Source organism: Furipterus horrens, unplaced genomic scaffold (genome assembly GCF_987537825.1).
Source record: "Furipterus horrens unplaced genomic scaffold, mFurHor1.1.pri manual_scaffold_1, whole genome shotgun sequence".
Lineage (NCBI taxonomy): Eukaryota > Metazoa > Chordata > Mammalia > Chiroptera > Furipteridae > Furipterus > Furipterus horrens.
In genome coordinates this window covers 187762345-187787437 of record NW_028327171.1, presented here as the reverse complement: position 1 = coordinate 187787437, position 25093 = coordinate 187762345, and the positions used below count along the sequence as shown (strand labels likewise).

Here is a 25093-nt window from a genome sequence, read left to right as displayed (position 1 = left end):
ACCATTTTTTTAATATGCTTTATTGATTATGCTGTTACAGTTGTCCCAATTTCTTTCCCCTTTGTTCCCCTCCATCCAGTGACCCCCCTCCCTCCAGTTGCCCCTCCCCTTAGTCCATGCCCGTTGGTTGTGCATATAGTTCTTCTCAACATCTTCCTGTCTGCTCCACTCCCTCCTACTATGCTTCTTAATTCCTATACCATCTCCCTCCTTCTCCCCCCTTCCCCCTCCCCGCTGACCTCCCCCCATAATGTTCCCCATACCTATAATTCTTTTCCCACTCTCGTTGCCTACTTAGTTTGCCTTTGTTTTGATTCCCTAGCTTCTGTTGTTGGTTGTTGTGATACAGTTTTCATTTTAATGTTCATAGTTTTGATCCTCTTTGTCCTAAACAAGTCCCTTTAACATTTCATATAAGAGAAGTAAATCATTTAAATACAAGTAGACACAAGGAAGAGGTCATAGTGATCTCCAAACTAATCCACCCCTCTACCCCCAACTCCCAACCCCACTTTGAGAGTTTTCATGTGTCATCTTGAACATGATTGAAAAAAATCTCTTCAAGGTTGTGTTCTCTAGAATCTGAAATACGATCGGGGTTTATTTTGTAAAAAATGGGAGTTGTGGCAGAATCACTTCCTTCCTATTGCTATTCTCAACCCTGTTTTATAATGTAAGCACATTAACAAATTTATTCTGTGTTATTAGGTAGACATAGTGTTAGGATATGAGATAAAATTATCTCATTCACCCTTCATAACAAGCCTATGAAGTAAGTACTATTATTAACTCCATTTTATAGGAGAGGAAATTGAAACTTGAAGAGGTCAAGTAACTTGCCCAATATCTCATCTCTAGTAGGCATTAGAAGCAGGATTGAACCCAAGCCACCTGATTCCAGGGCTCTCAGTTTTGATGAATGCATCATACCACCTGACCTGTAAATGGCAAAATACAATAAATACTCATTGCAATTGGTCCATCATAAATTGCTCTTAATTTCAGGTAAATGGCAGTTTATAAGACTGAATGAATCAAGTCATCAGTTATTTTCTTTTTTAATTATGGATACTTTGGGACATGTAGAGTGTTATTAGTTAACTATCATAAGCCTTCTAATAGCAGAGCATTTTAAACTTTAAGGATGTTGGAAAAACTAATCATTCATATATCTGTCTCTCCTTTGCAATTAAATAAGGTCTTTTTATTAAAATATTTTAATATTTTTTTTCTATTTGGCAGTTTTAATTAGTATAGAATTTTTCCCAGCAAAAAGAACCTCATGTAGAAAAAAATCCTCAAAAGTGCTCCCTAAAGACTGAAGTGTTTAGTTTTTTGTTTTGTTTTTTTAACTTTACTTTTCTCCTTTTAGACTCCAAAAGTTTCCTCATAAAGCTTACTTCCGTTCTGGAAATGATTTTTGTTTCCCACCATGTTGACATGTTGAGAATCCATTTCTTTCATCCCTTCTCTGTCTCTCTCTGTCTCTCTGTCTCTCTGTCTCTCTCTCTGTCTCTCTCTGTCTCTCTCTCTCTCTCTCTCTCTGTCTGTCTCTCTCTCTCTCTCTCCTTTAGCTCTTGGTAGAAGCCGGGAGGGAGGAGGGGGTGGGCACAGGAAAAGGGGGGAAAGAGAAAAAAGAAAAAAATCGCATGCCAGTGTCTGAATATATCCTCTGCTTGTAGATATTTCCATCTGAGTTGCACTTTTGCCTTTTTATTTCCGTTTTTGGACACCTCTTTTATCATCCAGCCAACTGGAATAGACAAAGCACAGTTGGTGCCCTGAGCGACAGAGCTCTGGTAGGGGGCTGGCTGTAAATTGACGTGGCATGGAAATTCTCCGCTAAGTTGTAGCAGCTTGCATGTTTCTCCTAAGATCAAGCCCAGCCTCCCGGAGCTGTAGCTTAATCATGATGGGCTCAACGACTGTACAGAAAAATGGATAGAAAAAGTCTTCAGCTCCTTTCTTCGGACTCAGATGTTTTCTTTTTGAGTATCTATGGTTTAGCTGAAAAAATCAAAGCAGTTAAGTCTATAACTTCCTTTCTGCAGCTTGAACAACAGAATTTGCTGCTCTCCCTCCCCTGTCCTGCAATTTAATTCCTTACAGATTTTGCCATGGGGTGCGGACTTAGAAAGCTAGAAGACCCTGATGATAGCAGCCCTGGAAAAATATTTTCTACCCTGAAGAGACCGCAAGTGGAAACAAAGACAGAATTTGCTTACGAATATGTATTGCTGGATTTTACTTTACAAGGTACTGTTTTCTTCTGTTTTATTCGTTAAATTAAATGTTTCAGAGATAAAGGACTACTAGTTTTTCTAAGTGTTGCTTTGTGAATTTTTAGAGTATTCTTCATAATAAGATTGTATAATCGATCTAAAAAAAGCACTTTGTCTCTTAATCACATATTGAAAGATTTTGTTTTGTTTGTTTCATTTTTTGTAACCGGCTCATATGTACTTTATAAGATTAGAAAAACAGCTTAGAAATATTTCTTTCATTTATAAATCAAATGCTTATTCATAGAACGGTACACAAAAAATGTTTGATTTCCAGGCCAAATAGCCATAAACTTAATGACAGTTTGTGTTTTGAAAAAGATCTGAAAAGCACAAGAAGGTAGCATGCAGGAAATATTACTTGTATCGTGTGGAAGACCATTTGCTAAGCCAATTCTGAGGTTTCCAACTATGTTGAATTTTGTGACTATGCTAGTTATTTGATATTTTTACCAAACTAAACTTGAAGTTTGAACATACAATGAAAAACAGAAAGAAAGAAAAGAAAAGATAGTCTTCTGTAACACACTTCCTTGCTTGGTGCCCTGTGCCTAACAGAGAAACTCCCTGTTCCAGAAAGTTGGAAACACAAACAAACAAGCCCAGATGGCAGCCTGTGGAAGCAACAGAGGCAGCTCAACTTCACAAACACTTTGCTTTGCTTCTTTTGAAAACTTAAAACTACCATGCAACTGTAGAGCTAAAACTGAGTTTTTAAAAAGCAGAACTGTTATCTTTAATAATGGGATACTAAAAATGGAATTTAGAGTGTCGTGCTTGCTGTTGGAATTTCCTGATATTCATATTTTAAGTTCTTATTACAAAGCTGTGCTTTTAATTTAAAAAAGCCGTACATGTTATGCGAATAGAAAGTTTATACTAAGCATACTGTCATGTTGGGTATTATCTTAATTTCTTTTCAACTTAAAAACAAATCTCCATTTTTTTGGTTCGCTCTGTGAACAGTGCATCTTTGTGTGAGAAACAGGAGCAGCCCATTTTTCTTTGTCAAAAATTGAGTTAGCCAGCAAGCAAAGTCCCTTCCAGGGACATGCACAAAATCTGCACAAGTATATACTTTTAACATGTTCAGATTTCCATTTTTATCTAAGGCTAAGGCTACCAAAGAAAAAAGTGCCTGCATTCTTAATTTTCTTTTTAATTATGAAAGTTAAAAGTCAATTAAGATAATGGTGATCGAAGAAGTAATCAATCATATGAATTTTTTCTATACTTTCTCAAAAACCATTATTTGAGAAAATTTCTGTGATGTAGCACTGTGTTTTGTCCATTGATTGTCCTTGTTAATTATTTTTTAGGACTAGTTTCTGTAAACCCATAGGACACAAACACAAACTCTCAAACTCAAAACCTGTCTTCATAAACTTCAGGCCAGAACCATTTTGATCTGCACTTTAAGACCTACTGCATGATCCCTCATTAGGATCAGCAGGTTTAAAGTAACTTAAAATTTTTTTCTGATTTAGTTCCTCCCAACAGTGTTAAAAATCTCAAGCAAATGTGTATAAATGCAGTCATCCTTAAATCAGAAAGATCTACAGCATTTTTTAGAAGTCATTTGGGTTTTGTTATTATCAGAAGTCCTTCTCGCTGTAAAAGGAACATAATTTATACTTTCCACTCTAGGTGTTTGGAGGAGGTAACAGATTATTACGCCATAAAGTCTAAGTGTGGGCATAGTTTGCAAATGTTAAGCCACAAAGCAGGCATATATTTTAAAGTTGCACCTGGTTCCTATTTGGTCCAGGCCCCTCGTCTCCTGATGTCCCTTTTCTCTCCAGTTAGTCCACATGTTTTTGTTTTGTTTTATTTCTGTCTTTGCCTCAGAAACCAAGACTTTGCATCAGCCCAACTCCACAAACCACCTTCCTCTCCCATCCCTGACCTCCACCTGCCACTCTAGCGTACGGAGCAGTGAGTCAAGGGGAGGTTAAAGATGCCAGCCTTGCATTTAGCAATCTGTCCTGCGGCTCCTGTAAGGAACACCTCCTGCCTCTCAGAGGCCACTGTGCAATGAGCAACCTTTCAGGGAACAAAATGGTCCACTGACAGCTGTGTGCACTCATGATGAGCCTGTCACTTACCTTGTCTTCCTCTGTTTTTCCAAGCACAAGACACAAGACAAAGAGTCAAGTCCCAGTGGGGCAAGAGGAGAGACTGAAATTTCCAGTGTCCTGTCAGGGGGCCTATAATTATCTTGAACAACTTATTTATTTTCCATTCAGTTACATTCTTTTTTTTCTCCCTTTCTCTGCCTTCTCCCACACTTGTTTGTTTGTTTGTTTTCTTTGTTTTGTTTGGTTTGGTTTGGTGGTGGGGCATACTTTCAGCCATTATTTACATCTCTACGGGAGAAATAATAGCATAGTCATTAAGCATATAAGGCTCTGAAGTCAAAGTTCCTAGGTTCTGAATATAAGCTCTTTCACTCACCAACTGTGGCAAATTTGTAAACTTTGCTATATCTCAGTTTCCTCATCTGTAAAATGGGGGTTCTAATGGTGCTTGCATAATAGAGTTATTCTAAGTATTCAAGGAGATAATATAAGATGATTTACTTGAAAAGGTACCTGACATTTTAGTAAACACATAATAAAAAGTTAACTATTATTATACCCCTTGGCTTTATGCCAGGTCCACCAACTGCACTAGTGAGATTTCAGTACATTATTTATAATAAATTTATGGTTTATTGAATAATTATGTATGTATATGTATCAGTGTGTGAGTGTATATGTGTTAAATATAATTTATTAATGAAAAGTTAAATTAACTCTGCCAATTATCCAAAAGGGTTAGTTAGTTTACATCCCTGTGCAATCCCAGAAAACAATCTAAATAATAATAGCCTTAAGGATTTTTAGAGCATGTATAGCTTTATGACTAAAAAGAGCTTATACAATACTAAAAACCCAACAAAAGGACAGATGGGAGGTTACTTACTTGAATTTCTAGTAGAATTATGTAAAATATATCAAGTAAAATTTTTCTGGCTTCTAGGTTGCTTCCTTATTACTTGAACAAGAACCTCTCGTTGTCCTTTATCATCACTATTAACAGCAATAAGTACATATGATGTATGTATTCTGTAGAACATGCCAATAAATACTGGAAGTACAAAGAGGAATAAGACATAATTTCAGCCCTCAAGTATTTCATATTCTAATTGGTCAAACTGAGCAAGATGGTGAACTTCACAATGTCAGGAACTATATCTTAACCAACTTTGTATACCCAGAGTCTAGCACAGTGTTTGACACATTACCAATGGCCAATAAGCTGTGTTGAATTAATGAATGAAAAATTGCAATAGATGATCCAAGAGGTATCAGGAAAAGGAAAAGACAATAAATATGTTTAGTTAGAACTCGAATTAGGATTTTAACTGACTCTTAAGAAAAAGTAGGGCTTAGATAATCAGAAAAAAGACTAAGAGGTTGAGTCATGTTCAAGGGCTATTGAATAGAGCAGTGAGCTAAGGGAGGTTTTGTAGGAGAGAAACAGAAAATAGTTTGGAAATAAAGAGAGAATGGAATGCTCTGACTTGTCTGAGGAGTGATTCCTTGATGCTATGGGGAATAAATAGCTGTAAAGACTTGATAGATACAGATAAGTGTTTTCAGAAGATTCATGTGAGATTGCAATGGGGAGAGATGGGAAGGAGGAGAAAAGTTAGCAGACTGATTGTAGTGATGAAGGCCAATCAAGGAGGACCTGCGCATGAGGGGCAGTAATAAGGATAGAATGCAAGGGGTAAATATAACAGACAATATGAGGGAAGAAGTTAGTCTGTGGCTGACTGGGTATGAAGGAACAGAAAGAATGAGGAATCCAGGATGACTTCCAGGTTCAGAACCTGAGTAACTGGAAATACTAATGCCTCTTACAGTAGAAGGAGGCGTCCCAAAAAGAGCCTGTGTGTGGTGAACGAGCAATTCCATTACAGCCATGTTGCATTTGAGGTGGCCAGGGAATGTCCTGGTAAAAACAGTTACAGATGCAAGGCTGAGAATGATTTCCAGGAGGAATTGAAATAAAGTCTTAAAAAGAGGGAATATGGGCAGAGCACAATGTCTTGGGCTGAGCCATCAGGCATATTTAGCCATATTGAGCACAACTCAACAAAATGGCAGAGAATTAATGGATAGCACCAGAGAACACAAAGAAAGGGAGGTTTTCCAAAACAAGAAGTGGTCAGTAATTTTAAATACTAAAGAACTTTCGAGAAGAATGAAGATGTAGCACTGAAGAGAAGCATTTAAAAAATCAAGTGATAAATAAGGGATCAGAAATGAGGGAAGAGAGAGGGAAGAAGAAATGGAGGGAAGCAGGAATAAGGAAGAAAGAAAAGAAGGAAGGGTCCAGCTAAATTTTCTATTTCTGTCTGAATTTAATAAGTTGTTGGGCATTTCCTCAGACAGTAAAAAGATTTTCAAATGTAAAGTACTACAACAAATTAATTTAAAAATGACTAAATTTACTCAAGCAGCAACATAATCTCTATCATGGTGCCTAGCCTAAATTCCTATCAGGTGGAAAAAAATATACAAACAGTTCCTTTTTTTTTTTTTTTTTTTAATGGTGAGGTATTTTGGTTTATTGAAAAATAAAAAGTCCTCACAAATTCAGACTATTGTAGAAGAGAAAGATTCCATTCTGAACTGGGAGAGGAGAAAATCTCTGATAATAGCATGCAGTTGACCCACTTAAATAAATATTGATGTTGGGAGAAAATGCATATACATTTCTATTGGCAGTCTACACAATATTGGTTTTTTTCCTGTACATATATGCTTCTTATATCTAGTTGGGCATATATTCGTTGTCTGAACTCTCACTTAGTGATGAGCACATACAGAGCTAAGAGCTAGGGTACAGTGATAAATAGAGCCTAGTCCCTGTGCTCCATGAACTTACATCCTGAGCATCCTACTGAGAGACATCAATAAATGAGCCTTCAGTTACAACACATACACTACATACTGTGATATGAGGCATGAAGGTTATAGAGACAGAAAGAAGAGCATCTCCACCTGATTGGTAGTATCCAGAAAGACTCCTTTAAAAAAGTGCCACCCCATCTGGGATCTAAAGAATGAATGGGACTTAGACAAAGGTTTGTATCCAGAATATATAAAATATAACTGCAAATAAATCAGTAAGGAAAAGACAAACAATGCAGTAGAAAAGTGCACAAGAAACTTGAACAAACAGTTCACAAAACAGAAAATCCAGATGGTCAATAGACATATGAAACTGTGCTCGACCTTGTTAATAATCAGAAAAATGCATGTTAAAACTACAGTGAGATACCACTGCAAATTATTCAAAATAATTAAAATTTAAAAAGACTGCTAACAACCAGTGTTGGTAAATTGGTGTGATCATGTAAAAAAATTGCTTTGACATTATCTAGTTAGTTGAATATTTACCCAGCAAAAATGTGGGCACATGTTTGCCACAAGGAACATGGAAGAATGTTCACAGAACCATCATTTGCAATAACCCAGAAGTGTGAACAACTCAGATATCCAAGAACAAGAGACAGGAAAAATGAACTGTGGTATAACCACACAATGGAACACTATCCTGAAGAAGTCAGCAACCTTCTTCTATTAAGGGCCAGTAAGTCTTTTAGGCTTTGCAAGCCATGTGGTCTTTGTCACATTGATTCAGCTTTGCCGTTTCTGTGCCGGCATACTGTGTTGGTGGGGACCCCCTCACCCACAGAGATCCCCTGGTGTCGTGGATGAAATGAAGACTTCCCAGGCAGCTTGTGCTAGGGGAGAGAAGGCCAGCAAATGTCTGAGAGACAAATGCCTCGATTGCCTTCCTCCAAGGTCTTTTATTGAGTGCAGTAAGCTTAAGGGCATATAGCATATATATAAAGCTCATCAATTAATGTTAAACAGTGCTGATTACAGAAAACAGATATTGTTCAGGGATAACAATTGAAGGAATGTTGAGATCTCCCTCAGGTCAGGGTGTGTTGGACACAAAGACTTCAGATGGCCATAAAATAGGGAGGGTAAGTTCATTTTGAGTTAAAGTTAAAACCTCTGCTGCTTGTATGATAAAGCGATCAAGTGAGGTAAAAGAACAGGGCAAGCTTCAAAGGACATAAAGCATTTTCTCATGGCCTGATTCCCACCAGGGCCCACGGGCTATAGCATCGAGGCACATATGCACCCAGCTTTCCTGGTTTTCCGGTCAGGTCTTACAGGCTTCATTTCCTTCACCTGGCCTGCGCGGGGCTCCAAGTCTTGATACTTTCCCAGGGGGACCCCAACAATACCATACGTAATCAAACAAGCGATAGGCAGTACTTTGCCATCCTCTACTATGCTGCAATGAAAACGAATGAATGGCACCTACCCAAGCAATACCAGGTGAATCTCATAAACATCACGCGTGAAAGAAGACTGACCCAAAAGTACATACTGTATGGTTGATTCCATCTATATAAAGCTCAAAAAATTAGCAAAACTGAACGATAGTGTTCAAGGCTGTATTCTTGGATGACAAACTAAAAAGAAGAGCAAAGAAGTGATGACCATAAACATTCACGCAGCACAGGGAGGGAGGGGGGAGTTTTATTGGAAAGAGTGAAATGGGGAGTTTTGGGAGTGCCCGCCAACTTCTGATTTTTAAATGGATGGTGGTTGCCCAAGTGTGGGTAGTTTTAAGTCTGTTTTGTGCCTTTTTTGTGTGTTACATTTCTGCCCCCACCCAAAAATTTTAAAAAGGTCAAAAAAAGACTGAGTAGGAAGTGGGTGTGAGGCAAACAAGGCTGAAAGACAAGGTGTACCGACTCAGAAATGAGAGAAAAGGTTAGGGTCTGTCCAGGAACTCAGAATGAAATGGAATGGATGGGGGATAGCACACAAAGGAGGCAACAGTGGGACACAGGCTGCGGGAGTTTGAGAGAGTCATGATTGGATCCTTCTTATATCTGCCTGTAATAATGAACTGCATAGTTTAATAGAGTTTTAGTGTATTTCAAAACTGCTGTTATATTCAATTAACTATATTAATGAGTGACGACAAAAAATGCCAACTTTTATTGAAAATATAGAAGATTACACATTTGGATGTTGTTTATAGAGTAGTTTATATTTCTAAGTAATTTAAAACATTTTGATAAGTAAACAGGATACTCCTTTCTGTTAGGATTTTACTTATTTATTTTTAGAGAGTGGGAAAAGAAGGGAGAGAAACATTAATGTGAGTAAGAAACATCTATTGGTCACTTCTCATACGCACCCCAACCAGAGACTGGACCCGCAACCCAGGCATGTGCCCTGACCAGGAATCGAACTGGTGATCTTTTGCTTTGCAGGATGATGCCCAACCAGTCAGAGACAGATACTCCTTTTAATACCAACACAGTAGTTACTTAAGAGTTTATTGTATGTAGTCCAAAAGCTTTAGCCCAGCTCAGGTCTAAATTTTCACAGATTCTGAATTAACATAATGCAAATCAATGGAGTTTTACTTTCCTGTAGGAACTAGCATGTCCTTAGACTGGAACACTGGCTTTGGAGTCACTTTGTCTGGTTCAATTATAGTCTTACCACTTAGTAGCAATTTGGGCAATTTCTCAAATCTCTCTCTTACTGAGTTTCCTCATCTGAGAATAATGATAATATCTACCTTATGGAGTGTCATAAGGATTAATTAAGATCAGACATGTACAACCATAATTATTGTTTTGTAGAGTCAGCAATAAATCTTTGAAATTTGCAAAAAATAAAAAAGATTAAGCAAGTAAAGCATTTTGCATAGTGTCTGACACAAAATATATACTTGGTGTACATTACTTCTTATTTTTACTATAATCACTAGATAGCATATGGAGTTGACAGTCTGTTCCCTTTTGAAAACACAGTAAAATTAGTTGTTAGTATTTGCACATTGTATTTCTTTATCTGAGGAAACAGTATTTCATAGTATTTCAAAAATACATACTAATGTTCAGAAGTAAACTGGTGGAGAGAACATATATATATCTTGGACTATTTTCATAGAGTTACATCATCAGAGCAAAGCTTTTGGCATTGAACAAGTTCTTGGCTTTATACTGAAAAGTGACTTTTTCTGCATTCAAAAGCTGGTCTTTGTCCATGAAAACTTTAAGCAAAGGAACATATAAAAGTCTATTGATCATTTTATTTTAGAAACTATAGGGATAAATGATAGATTGTTGCTTAACCTTCAGCATGTTTCCATTTTAATCATAAAAATTCACTTTGCACTTATATAGTCTTCAAAGCAAATTACAAAATGCTTTCTTTCATCAGTTCTTCACAATAGCCTTGTAAGGTATAATGAAGCTTTTACAAATCATGTAGCATCATCATTTTAACAATAACCAACCACATCCATTAATGTTATAAACGACACCTCTTGTTCCTTCTCCCAAAGAACTGAGAAAGAACTGATGGTGCAGAGCTAAAAGGAAGATGATTTGCAGCTGCTGCCAGCCACTGGGGCTGTTCAAATTCTAGCCAAAACAACCACCACCTTCCCCTTAATTTCCTGTCTTTAAAAAGTAATTGAGCCCCTGATATCACTGCCCCAGTGCAAGAACATCGAATCAAAGGCTTGCCCCACCCCCACCCCCCCACCCCCCCCCACCCCCCGGCACTGAGCCTATCATGGAGATGTAATTATTCACTTGCTAAGCACTGATGAAAATTTCTCAGTCTATGGGCATTCTCCCCTTCCTCACATTTCTAAGCTGAATCAGCCTTCCTGTCTCATTTCAGCACAATTTAGAACATTATTAAGATTCAAGGGAATTACATGGAGAAAAGTTCTCCACAAAATTCCCAGCTTATTTTTCCTATTCTTACTCCTGGGTTTTACTTTGTTGACTAATGCCGGCATGTTTAAAGCCAAATCCCGATGCAGGACAATGTGTTAATAGAGTGAACTGCAGCCTATCCCCACTAATGAGGAAGGCTTGATCCTTTACCCGTGTCCTAGGTTGTTAAACACTGTCTGAGGTGGTCTGGGTGGCCTGGCCGAGACCTGGGAAGACTCTGGTCTGCAAAGTCCCAGAGGTGACCCAAAGCAGAAATCACAAACCAACAAGACATAGGCCATATTTTAGCCATCAGACAGGTCTCACTTGGTGTATACAGTGTTAAAATATTTGAATTAACTGTCACTTTTAAAAATGGAAAGATATTACATAAGAATCTGGATTTGGTGTGGTGGTGAAAATTATAAGATCCAATAACACCAGGCCTACTTGCCCATGAGGCAGCACAAAGCCAGGGCTGCTACAATCTTTGAATGAGGTTTTGAGAATTCTCCGGGTCCCACAGCCTCATTCAGCACAGCTCCTTTCTTTGTTTTATCAGCCTGGTACCTTTGGGCATTTGAGTCCATGGTATGGTAGATCACTGTGAGTTAGCCACATTTGATATGGAGTGTGAGCTAGCGACTCCTAATCTACAGTGTGAGTTAGGGACCTGAGATCCAGGGACCTCTGATCTAGAGCCCGAGTTAGAGGCCTGTGATCTAGAGCATGAGGTGGGGACCTCTGATCTAGAGCATGAGTTATGGACCTGAGATTCAAAACAGGAGTTAGGGGCCTTGATTAGAGTTCTATGGGTTGGGAGCCAGGCCATGTTTTTGAGATAAAGTCAAATCTACAATGATCTTCTTCATGGAGATTTCTAAACCAGCAATGACTTATCTCTGAGGACAACTTCATTTGAAATGATCTTTTTCAGAGCTGGGCGACCAGCAGACAGGAGCACTCTGATGTTTGAGTGTTTACTTTGCGTCAGGCACTGGGCTCACGTTGTACAGTTACTATCAAAGCAGCTGTGTGGAGTTAATGCAGTTATTTATCCAGGCCTCAGAGAAGTATAGACCTTGTATCAGATCACAGGCCTAGTAAATGCCATAACCAATATTTGAACCCAGGCGATTTGCTTCTAGAGCCTAATGCTCTTAGTAAGAATAGTGTGTTTCCTCTCTAAACAGAAGAGGACTTCATCTAACAAAGCACTCACTACATGGCAGATACTTTCTGAGAACAAATATTAATTTATTTACTCCTCCTAGAAACCCTCTAAGTTAGATTCTATTACTATTCTCACTTTGCAGATAAGAAAACTGAGGCACACAGGTGCAAAAGTACTTTGTCAGGCTAGTCAGTGGCAGAGCTGGGCTTTAGAGCCCCACAGTCTGCTCCTAGAATCTATTCTCTAAACTCTTGCTCCATGAGCACCCTGGATAAGTAAATGTTACATCCAATTTTTTATTCAGTTAGTTTTTTCAAAAGTAGTTCTTAAGCATTTACCATAATTGTCATGACCATGCTGAGTGCTATTTATCAAAAGACAGACCTCCGTATAGGAAAACGTTCACACTTGAGACAGTTAAATAATTAACGTGAAGCACTGGACCCAAAACAAACATGATCTTTATATATGTGTTTGTTATGATGTGTTTATCAGTACTAATGTACAATTTTCTTCTCCCTTTGTAAATATTCTGGATTTCTCAGTTTGTAAACCTCCTGAAACTCTGTGTGTGTGTGTGTGTGTGTGTGTGTGTGTGTTTCGTGCATTAACATTTCTTTTGCATTGAGTTTCAAGAAATAACCTTACTTTATTGAAAATGCAAGAGGATGTGAATTAGACAGAAAAGCTGGATTTATTCCATTGACACAAAATTTCTCTGACATGTCCAGAGAATGTGGTGTTCCTTAGAAATACATTCTCTACCTGAAGAGGGACTTCTTTAAGCACCAATGTTATTCTGTTATAGCTGTCTCATTGTTTTTAAGGTGTTAAATAACTCTGCCTTTGAAAACCACATTCTGAAACAATGCAAGGGCGGGAATGACTTTCATTATCACCAATTTGGGCCAATGTAGTGTGGAAAGCTCTTTAAGTGACCGCAGACTGTAGAGTTTTTATAGTTCTTTTATCTAGTTTACAATTCATTTTATTCCTTCTGATGTCATCTGTCCCTTTGCTACTGTCATTATGTCCCTGCTACTTCTAATCCACTGGGCCTCCAAACCTCCACCCAAGGACTTGGCACTGGGCATGAGATGCTTTTAAGTTGTACACACAGACACAGAATTACATAACATTGAATCACATAAAATTGTGTGCTATTCATTCTTTTTAAGCCTTCCGCTCAATTTAGAGTTAATGTCCTTAACATCTCTCTAATAACTGATTTTCCTTTTCAACAAGGAGCACAGCTATGGCTCAGAGTCTTTGGCAGATAACAGTATCTAGCTAGAATCTAATAAGTGTTTTCTTTCATTGTATTTATTTGTGTGGCAGTTGATTCTATTATTATAGTTATACAAGAGATCAATTCTTTTTTAAATAAATTTCAATTTATCACCAATTAACTATGACTATTTTCTTATCACTTAGTAATTTTATTTTAACCATCTTAACCATTTTTAAGTGTATAGTTCAGTGGCCTTAAGTACATACACATTGTGCAGCCATCACCACTATCTCCAGATAACATATAATCTTTAATGACAAAGGTGGTATTATACAACTAAAATAGTCAAATACAGTTGACTCTTGAACGACACAGGGGTTAGGGCTGATGAACCATATACATGCACACGTTGAAAAAATCCTAACTACTAATAGCCTACTATTGACCAGAAGCCTTACCAGTAGCATAAACAATTGATCGACACTTTCCTTGTATATTATAGGTATTATATACTGTATTCTTACAATATGGTAAGCTAGAGAAAAACATAATAAGGAAGAGAAAAATCCATACATAAGTGGACCTGTGCAGTTCAAACTTTTGTTGTTCAAGGGTCAACTATAATATTACTAACTACTGAGCATCCGGTGAAAATAAAGAATAATTGAACTATTTTCAAATATTCCATGTTTAATGACAAAAACTGAAGTGTCTCTCTGAGCACATTAAATGCCTTCTACGTGCCCCCTCTCTGGGAAAGTACTGAGACCCCAGAGAGCCGGCAGAGCACCAGGCTGCCTACAGAGCTCTGGACCCTCACCGGGGCTCCAGGAGAGGGCACATTTCCCAACCCTGAGCTCTTGACTTCTGGGGTTTCCTTCTAAGCAATGCTGCCAGAGTAGACTGGATGAGACAGCAAAGGATCTAACAGCGACTCCAAACAAGTCACAGAGAAGGAGGGTGAGCAGCATCCAGAAGCTCTCCCAGACCCACAAGCTCATTCCTTAACCGGGGTGCAGTCCTCTCCCAAATTTCTCTCAGATTTCACTCCAAGATGGAGCTAATTACACCCAAGGTAGCTCCACCTCTCATAACTTTCTACCTCATTTGCAATTTGGGTTTTTTTTTTTTGTTTGTTTGTTTTCATTATAATGTCATTAACTTTTTTTTTTTTTTTGATCTTTTTTTTTTTTTTTTTTATTTTGGTTTTTCAATTACAGTTGTCCCCTTTTCCCCCAATTTCTCTCCCCCACCCAGCCCACCCCCTCTCCCGCAATCATATCCCTCCCCGCTGTCCATGTCCATGAGTCCTTCATACAGGCTCTTTAATTAAACCCTTCCCTTACTTATCCCCCTTCTCTCCCTCTCCCCTCCCCCCTATTGACTGCTACTCTGCTTTTTGTTCTATTTAGTTCCTTTGTCTGTGTTGTTCTTTAGTTTCCTGTATTAGGTGATATCATATGGTATTTTTCTTTCTTTGCCTGGCTTATTTCACTAAGCATAATTCTCTCTAGTTCCATCCAAAAATGTCATTAACTTGAAGGGCATAAAGTGGGGCCTTGAAGCTAGAACCTTCTGAAGTAAGTCTGACCTTTAACTCAACCCAGGTGGATTCTCCCTAGGTTCTTGACCACCTTCACTTTCATGATCAAAAGAATAACAATTCCACAACACTGTCTCCATGCTCTTTCCCCGTTTTGTCTCTCTCCTTTAAGGTCTAGATAACTTATAAAATTGTTCCTGCATTTGCTGACCTCACTTTTTGTACATGTATTTCCACTAGCTAACCTTGATGGCTTTCCCTCCTTTCTGAAATAATTTCATCTCTGAGTTCCCCTCATGAATAGTATTTCCAACCTAACATAATGACCTAGGAAAATGGTAGGCATAGAAAGACAAATAAGGTAGGTTCCTTGTCCTTAAGGAATTCTCAAACAGCAGAGACACGCATGTAAACAAGTAACAATAACATAGCCTGATAAGGGAAGTAGTAGAATGAAGTAGAGCATAGAGGAGTGGTTAATTCAGGCTTGGGATCAGGGAAGGAAAGGATGGCCTGGTGTCACGATATGAGGTGTCAGCTTCAGGGGCACCAGTCATTCAGTCCTGCTGGAGCAGGACACGCAGAAAAAGGACGAGAGTGAAGACTGAAAAGCAGGCAGAGCCCAGACTATGAAGATTCTTTTATAGCATCCTAAAGCATTTCCACTTTCTACGAGAAGCCATGAGACTCATTAGAAGCTGAAATTGTCTTTAAAACTTTGTAGGATAAGTATATAGTTCTAAAAATAAGTTTAGGTTATGTTTGATTCCTAGTCTTCACAGTTTATTCTATTTTATAGTTTTTCAGTTCCTTTGTTTGGAAATCAGCATTGGTAGTTAAAATACTGAAAAATGGGAAAACCGGATGACTCACAGAGTGAATGCCACACACCAGGCCAAACTGGGTCATTTTACAATGAAACCCAGCTGTTTCTTCAAAGTTCAGTCTCATCTTTTGTTTTTATTCCTCTTTGTAATGATGAAAAAAATATATTATGAATAGATTAGTTTAAATCCAAAAGAGAATGAAAATATGAGGAAATGGAGTCATCCTGGTTTATATAACTTTTCTATTGAGCACTATACTTTTGTTTGAGAAGTTGGCATGAATACCCACCGATATTGGATTTCTGTTCCATTTTGTGGATATTAATGTAAGAGGAGGAGGGGATTCTCTCTGACCCTTCTTTCTTGTCTGCTTCTGAACCTCCTTCCTGTGCTCAGGCCATTAGCAGCAGTTCTTTGCTTTGCTAGACACCACTGACTACATTTGACAGAAGGCCAAGAGCCAGCCCTGCCTATACCTGGAATTAATTTCATACCTTTTGCTACTCAAAAGATACTCAAACTGCAGGTCTAGTTCTAGATATTAATTCTTGATTGTTTTCCAGAAAATGAGAAATATTGTTACAGCAAGTTGTTTTCTAAATTAATACAGCTAGAACACTAAAATCATTTTCCCAAGTAATATACCCTTTTCCTTTTACTAAAATCTGTATAGATTGTACTATTTTTAAGATTTTTCTTATTTATTTTCAGAGAGAGGGGAACTGAAAAAGAAAGAAAGGGAGAGAAATGTGTGTGAGATCAGTCAGCTACCTCTCACACACCCTCAACTGGAAACCTGGCCTGCGACCCAGGCATGTGCCCTGATCAGGAATCAAAACTGCAACCTTTCAGTTTACAGGTGTTCAATCCACTAAGCCACACCAGCCAGGGCCAGATTGCACTATTTTATAGTTTCTATAGATTTATCCTGCTTTAAAGAGACGGTTCAGTTGCATGTCAATTTTAGATTTAAATTTCCTATACATTTAGAATTCTTATTTATTCAAAAGAACTTCTGGATACCTTTACTTTTTAATTCCTTTACTCAAACTTAAGTGTCATAAGAAATCATATTTTTAGCTTCCCAGAGAAACTTAAAACATGGTGGTTTAGAAGTGTAATTGGAAATGACAATTCTTGCTTAACAAATACCATGTCTTCCATTTTTAATTTTCAGATTTGTATGAAGTTTATTCTTAAGGAATTATGCATCTCATCTTGTTCCAAATCATAAAAACAATTGGCTCTTCTTGTTTTTCTTGTGTGTGTCTTCAATATCAATTAATGGAAATATAATCAAATGAAATCCTAAGAAATAAAGCTGTCTTAATTGAAAAATATATGTATAAAGCATTATTTTTTGCTTTAAGACAGTGGTTCTCAACCTTCCTAATGCCGCGACCCTTTAATACAGTTCCTCATGTTGTGGTGACCTCCAACCATAAAATTATTTTCGTTGTTACTTCATAACTGTAATTTTGCTACTGTTATGAATCGTAATGTAAATATCTGATATGCAGGATGTATTTTCATTGTTACAGACTGAACATAATTAAAGCATAGTGATTAATCACAAAAACAATATGTAATTATATATGTGTTTTCTGATGGTCTTAGGCAACCCCTGTGAAAGGGTCATTTGACCCCCAAAGGGGTCACGACCCACAGGTTGAGAACTGGTGCTTTAAGATATATTGGTAATATTATATATCTACCAGCTCATAACGTTACTGTTTCTTTTTTCTGAAATTAATTTAGAAAATATATAATACATGTTAGTGTAACTTCATTTAAAAATTAAATCATATGGCATGTTTCCTATTCAGTATTATTACACATAGATAGAAATAACGTATAATTCAGCTTTATGAATGTGCAAATTTCTCTTTGCATTTGATATTTCAGCTTCAGCAAATACAGAAGTTATCAAGATAAATTCAATTCCAGACATAGTAACAAAAGTGGAAGGTTACTACCTTAAAGGATATATTGTTGGGGCTATTCATCCTGTCATACAACCTGTGCGGCAGAGAAAACACCTACCTGCAAGTTACCTGTACAGGGTGGTGCTGTCGCGCTTGAAATTAAGGTAAGCCTGCTGCTCAAGAAAAGACAGACTAAGAAGCTGTTCAGAATGGCAGTTTTCTTTAGCTAAAAGAACAGAAAATTTGAACGAAGTGATGGAAGTAAAAGATAAGTAGGGGAATTGCTTGCACTGGATTAGGGGAAGGAAACTTAGGTTTCCTCACTGATTTTAACTCTTTGCAGACAAACGGGTCCTAAGTGAGGATGTCCGTGATCAAAGGGAAAGGGAAAGGGAAGCTCCTGTAGCAACTTCAGCAGACAAGGGAGTAGCAGTTAGCTACGAGCCCTATCGCTGGCCCTATCACCGGGCTCAAAGAGCTGATGGGACCATGCAGTCCACTTTCTCTGAGTGTTTTTTTGAGTTTTCCTATACTGCTTTATTAAGAGTAACAACAGAAAGTATCTCTACCTTCTAAAACTTTTACTTCAGAAAGACCTACATACCAAGTTCTCACAAACTGGATAGACCTCTTATCAGCTTTTTCCAATAAAAAATAGGTTGTAAAAGCCACCTATTTTTTACTTTTTAACTTTTAAAAAATAGCTAATTTGCCCTAGCTGGTGTGGCTCAGTGGATTGAGTGCTAGCCTGTGAACCAAAGGATCGCCAGTTCCAATTAGGGCACATGCTTGGGTTTTGCAGGCCAGGTCCCCAGTTGGGGGCATGCAAAAGGCAACCACACATTGATGTTTCTTTCCTTCTCTTTCTCCTCCCCTTCCCCTCTCTCTAAAATTAAATAAATAAATGTGGTTTTGTTTTTTTTTAAATAACTGATTTCCAAAAAAATACTGCAACCATTTTCCAGCTTAGCCTGTAAGTTTGGTAGATAGTAAATACTGTTGCTCCTTCCAATGAAGAATGAAAAGAACCAGACCAATTTTCTTTAACACATTACATTTTTTTAAACAACTTTTGAACTATATCAAAACCATCTCAAGGACCAGAGTAAAAACTGTGCTATCTCTTTATAATAATGGTCTAATAATCAACCACTTTAACTATGAAAGGATTAGGCAGAGAAGAAAAATGAAATAAATAAAAGGAAACAGAAAAATTGAAGAAAAAAACGTTTTTAAAAAATTCTATATATGCTTTTAAGGGACCCTGTCTGCTACTGAGTAGCTGCCTACTTATCTATGTCTGACAGGGTGTATGTAGACTCACCCTTCACTGTGAGGTGCAACCTCATCAGATATTCACTAGTTCAAGTGTTCCTAAATAAGCATGCCATCTTATCACACAGTAGTAACGCTCATTTCCTAATTACCAACCTTATAAACAATGTTGACATTACTTTTTCTCTTTTAGCACTACTTAAAATAGACTTAGTGCCCTGACAAGGCTAAGAATAAGTAAGGGGTAAAGATCAGAAAAGAAGAAAAAGAAGAAATACAAGACAGTATTTATCTGCATTTGAACAAGATTTTTACTTGTGCTTTTGTACAATAATGAACTAAACAGTAATCTAAAGTTATTTCTCATAACTTTTATTAAAACAACAGATGTGAAACTTTTCTTCCATACTAAACTAGAAATCAAATTAAGAGATTTAATGTAAGAAATGTTGTTATTGATTGATTTTAGAGGGGGGCAGCGAGAAACATCAATTTGTTGTTCCACTTACTTACACATTCATTGGTTGATTCTTGTACGTGCCCCAACTGGGGATTGAACCCACAATCTTGGCATATCAGGATGATGCTCTAACCAACTGAGCTACTGAGCCAGGGCTAAATTAAGAAAATTTAAATTAATAAAAATCACTGTGCTTTTCTGGTATTTTTGTATAAGTAGACAGCCATTAGGCTTGAAATAACAACAACAAATTGATTACCTTGACTTTATTTGTGAGTTGCTTACTCATTTTCACATGGACACATTAGCAATAGGCTTCCAACTATGAACATATTTTCTGTTACAGCCCGAAGCATTCAGCAGCACCCAGTGGACAAAGACGCCCACGACTTGTGATTGAGGAATGTCCTCTAACTTATGAGACACAAACAAGTGACATAGCAAAAGAACTGATAGAAAAGGTACTAAATATATACATTTTTTTCATGGGATATTGATAATTACTTGGTATTTCTTCTTCATCAATTTCCTTTCCTGCTTTAAATAGAACAAGAAAATAATAGGTGACATTCTACCAGAGTTTAAAACATATTGTAGCACATATACCAATTGTAAAGAGTTAAAATAAAAAATGCTGGCCAATGAAACAGAATGGAAATGCCAGACATAAATTTATACACATAGAAGTTTTATAACAAACCTGATGAAATAAAGGGGGAGAGTGACCATCACTTAATCAGTGCCTCTGAAAAAATGGGCAGTTATTCCGTAGAAATACATGCCACAGATTTCAAATGAGATAAAGGGATAATTTTTAAGTATAAAAAATATGAAAGAAAACGAAAGAGTAGACATACTACAACTATTCAATTATAAATAGATTGAGGAGTTTAGGTTTAGTATATATATATAACATTTACTCATAAAAGTAAGCTTTAAAACAAAAGAATCCAGAGGGAAATCTGCAACAAAAGTATCCTATGGAAATTAGTTTCAGAATATATATGAAATAAATACATATGCACCAAAGTGAAGTCCAATCTTGAATGGACAGACAGAATCCATGAAAAGCAAATTCAAAAGGAAACACAAAGAATTGACATTTGGCAAAAGGTTCAACCTCATTGATAATTTTTAATGTAAATATAAAAACTGAGAATTAACACCTCACCAGTACTAACTGAGAAATTGAATTGAAAGTATTAAATCCAGTGTTGGAAGAGCTTTAAGAAAGTTCATATATTGCAACTGACATTGTAACGCATTAGTACAGTGTTCCTGAATATCAATTTGGTAATAAAAATTATAAATCCCATTTTATTTCATGACTCAGTAATTTTCTCTTTAGGAATCTATTCCAAGAAATTAATTGAGAAGGTAAAAAAATCATTTAGATGCAAAAATACTTTAATTAATAGTGAATAAGGGGCCAAATTCTCAATAATTGGAAAACTGAGAAGAAGGCAATGGTATATCAATACAATATAATATTTTATAGTTATTAAACATGACAACTATATTGACTATCAGTCCATACAATATAACCTAATTGAAACTGAAATATAAAAATTTGTATAGAGAAGGTTAAATGGTGATAGACGGAGACTTGACTTGGGGTGGGGAATACACAATACAGTGTACAGATGATGTGTTATGGAATTGTACGCCTGTCAAGAGAAAACTTTACACTTATAAGTATTCTAAACTGATGGAATTTTATAGTGAAAGTTTTCCTTTTTTAGTTGCATTGACATATTTCTAAGGTCTTAGCTTTTATTTAATTAATACAACCAAAAACCTAAGGCATTTCCTTTCAAGTACGACCGTGGAACTTGTTCACTGTTAGGCAGTCAGTCATAGCTGCTAATGGTATTTCCCATTTCAGCATAAAGTCACCATTCAGTAAGGTTTTTCGGGAACAGTCTTTGAGACTAGATTTTTGTAAACAAGGTACATATACTGTTTACTACTACTATTCTGGGAAATTTCAATTTTTTTCTGGGAATAAATCCACTCCAGAAAATTTCTTTTGAAAACAAAAATGTAACTACTAATTTAGTCTTACTAGATCACCATCAGAGCTCCTGTTTTGCACTTGACTTCCTGGAGACAGTTAAAGATCTATTTAAACAGGAAAGTATTGTTATTTCAGCAATTAGAGTAATGGGGTTGTTTCATAAAGAGAAAAGCTTCAGGAAACATAGCACATGAAATATTTGAACATTGCCCCATGTATGAACAAGAGCAATAGAGGAATGCCAAATGTTATTTTTGAATGGCTGCCTGATACAAAGAGTTACTGTTGAACAGCTCGATTTTAAGTCATTTTAACATTATATCAATATTTGCTCTATTTCTAAAATTAGGTTTACAAGTGTTTTTCCCAGGTTTTTAAAATAACAATAACATTGGAAAATATCAATCTTCCAACTTAAAAAATGGAAAAGACTAATTAATATAGTCTATTTCTTACCAGACTTTTCCAGATAAAACTTTCTAGTAATAGAAAAAGGCTTCTGCATTGTTTCACCCAAATCAACTAATAATATCTAGAGAAAGCACTGGCAGTAAATTGGTTTCCACTGGCCAGAATGCCAGGTAAAGAATGCTTTTTTACCACCTCCCTCTCCTCCCCCAGGACACTTGATGTAAAGAACAATTGTGGTTATTTTTAAGGCTCCCTTCATTGTTACAGTGTCAGTATGTTAACTTATAGGAGTAAATCAATGGTATTGTGTCAGCATAGACCTTTGTCCTAGCTCATACACCCACACTCTCTGTCCTTCTCAGAAGTCTTCTCTTTATCAATGGAAGTGAGATTACAGTCACCCCCTTTCTTTCGACATTGATCTCTGGTTTTGCTCCCCTCTTCCTGGTCTTTTTCATTCCATTCCGTATCTGACTATAGAAGTTTACATATGAAATCTCCATCATAACTCATTCTCCCCCTCCCAGGTAATATTTAAAACATTTAATTTACATACTTAAAACAGTGACCATGTAAAAGACATTGCTCTTTCTTCATTTTAACTTATTTAACAAGTACTTATAGGCCCCTACAGGCACAAAACATTACAGTACAAAGGTGAATAAGACACAGTCCTGCCCTCAAAATAACATGGGGGCAGGGAGGGAAGACATGGACACAAAAAGAACAAAGAAATGAAGCAAAAGCAGAGAAAAGGAAAAGTGTGTGCGTGAAAATAGCCACTGTTAATGTCTAGAATCATTGCATGAGAATGAGGCCCTATGCTTCTGAATCCTATTCTTTAACTGATAGGATTGACTCCAATCATGTTTATTGGGCCCAGAGAGGCAACAATAGCATCAAGATATAAGCAGATTAGAAAACTTCCTAAGAAACATAGTATGAATTGGGTTTATGCATTATACATACACATTTGTCAAGAATTTGTCTTTGAACAGTTTTCTTTACCCACATCAAACGAACAATGATTGCCAGGTGTTATTTTTGTATGGCTATATTATTTTTTGCATTTAAATTAATATCTCTTTTTATTAATTAAGATATATTTTGAGGGGAAGAATTCTAAATCTCAGTACAGATGGAGGCCAGGGTAAACACAGCTCACCTTCTCACACAACCACAGCAAAATTACAGTTAAACTACAAAATAACTATCACCCAGAATTGTCAGAAAATTGAGCTGTTTGGCAGTTTGACAACCAAGAAATTAAAGAAGTCACATTCATTCAGATGGGTAGGAGGGACAGAGATGCAGATATACAGAACGGGTAGTCCCACACCTATATGTGGTAGATAAAAATCAGGAGGGATATCTTCAGAGTGAAGGATCCCAGGCCCATACCAGGCCCCCCCACCCAGGCTTCTAGTGCCAGGAAGATAAGTCATCATGACTTCTGGCTATAAAAGCCAGTGGGGGTTGGGGCAGTGGAAGAAACTGCAGGATTCTCAGGCATCTTCTCCTAAAGGGTCCACAACAGACTTAGGACTTACACAGACTCACCCACTGTGGGCTCCAGCACTGGGGCAGCAACTGGAATGGCACCAATGGCATACAGGGAGAAACTGACATGTCTAGCAGCAGGGCGAGTGCCAGGGGACAGCTCCCTCCTGGACAAAACTCCAGAGGCCAGCCATTGGCCATTGGTCCCTTTCCTGAGCCCTCCTCAAACACAGAGCCACAGAGTGGTGAAACCATATCTGAGATCCCATCAACCTGGTTCACACGGGTTGCCCCACCAAGACAATTACCTAAGGCTCTGCCCCATCCAACTTATGGGAGCACTTTTCTACATTATGCCATGCTACTGAGACAGGGAGTCAAAGCAGCTCTACCTAATAAATAGAAACAAACAGGGAGGCTGCCAAAGCAAGGAAACAGAGAAATATGACCCAAATGAAAGAACAGAGCAAAACTCCAGAAAAAGAACTAAATAAAATTGAGATATGCGATCTATCAGATGCAGAGTTCAAAACGCTAGTTATTAGGATGCTTAAGCAACTCATTGGGTACTTCAACAGCATAAAAAAGATCCATGCAGAAATAAAGTTTACACTAAATGAAATCAAGAAAAATGTACAGGGTATCAACAATGCAGTGAATGAAGCTGAGAATCAAAGCAATGATTTAGACCTTAAAGAAGAAAAAGTTCAATCAGAACAGCAAGAAAAAAAAAAATCCAAAAAAAAATTAGAATAGGTTAAAGAGCCTCTGGGACAACTTTAAATGTACCAACATCTCAATCATAAGGATGCCAGAAGGAGAAGAGAAAGAGCAAGAAATTGAAAATTTTGAAAAAATAATGAAAGAAAACTTCCCTAATTTAGCGAAGGAAATAGACATACAAGTCCAGGAAGCAAAGAGAGTCCCAGACAAGCTAGACCCAAAGAGGACCACACCAAGACACATCATAATTAAAATGCCAAAGTTTAAAGATAAAGAGAGAATCTTAAAAACAGCAAGAGAAAAGCAGATAGTTACCTACAAAGGAGTACCCATAAGACTGTCAGCTGATTTCTCAAAAGAAACTTTGCAGGCTAGAAGAGACTGGCAAGAAGTATTCAAAGTAATGAAAAGCAAGAACCTATAATTTAGATTACTGTATCCAGGAAAGCTATCATTTAGATTTAAAAGGCAGATAAAGAGCTTCCAAGGCAAGATAAAGCTAAAGGAGTTCATCATCACCAAGTCATTATTTTATGAACTTCTTTTAAGAAAAAGATCAAAACTATAAACATTAAAATGGCAATAAATTCAAACTATCAACAATTGAATCTAAAAAACAAACTGAGCAGACAAGCAGAAGAGAAAGAGAATCATAGATATGGGGATCATGTGGAGAGTCATCAACTGAGAGGGGGCAGGGGGAAAAATTGGGACAACTGTAATAGCATAATCAATAAAAAAAAATTTAAGTTGTGTTTCAGGGAGGGGGGATAAATGATAATGGAAAAAAATACAATTTAAAAATCAACAAAAATAAGTTAATTAATTAATTAATTAAATGCCCACAGAAGTTATGATGCAAAAAAAAAATGTGTTTGGTAATGTTATTTTTGAGGAT

General features: G+C 37.0%; 1 protein-coding gene across 1 annotated transcript in view; it reads left to right on the top strand.

Annotated features, from left to right (window-relative positions):
• Positions 1-1700: 1700 nt before the first annotated feature.
• Positions 1701-25093, top strand: part of RFTN2 (raftlin family member 2) — a 62400-nt gene continuing 39007 nt past the window's right edge. The window contains exons 1-3 of the mRNA XM_090268336.1: positions 1701-2256; positions 17790-17973; positions 19891-20005. Of these exons, the coding sequence (XP_090124462.1) occupies positions 2118-2256; positions 17790-17973; positions 19891-20005 (438 nt within the window). The 5' untranslated portion in view covers positions 1701-2117. The remainder of the gene's footprint in view (positions 2257-17789; positions 17974-19890; positions 20006-25093) is intronic.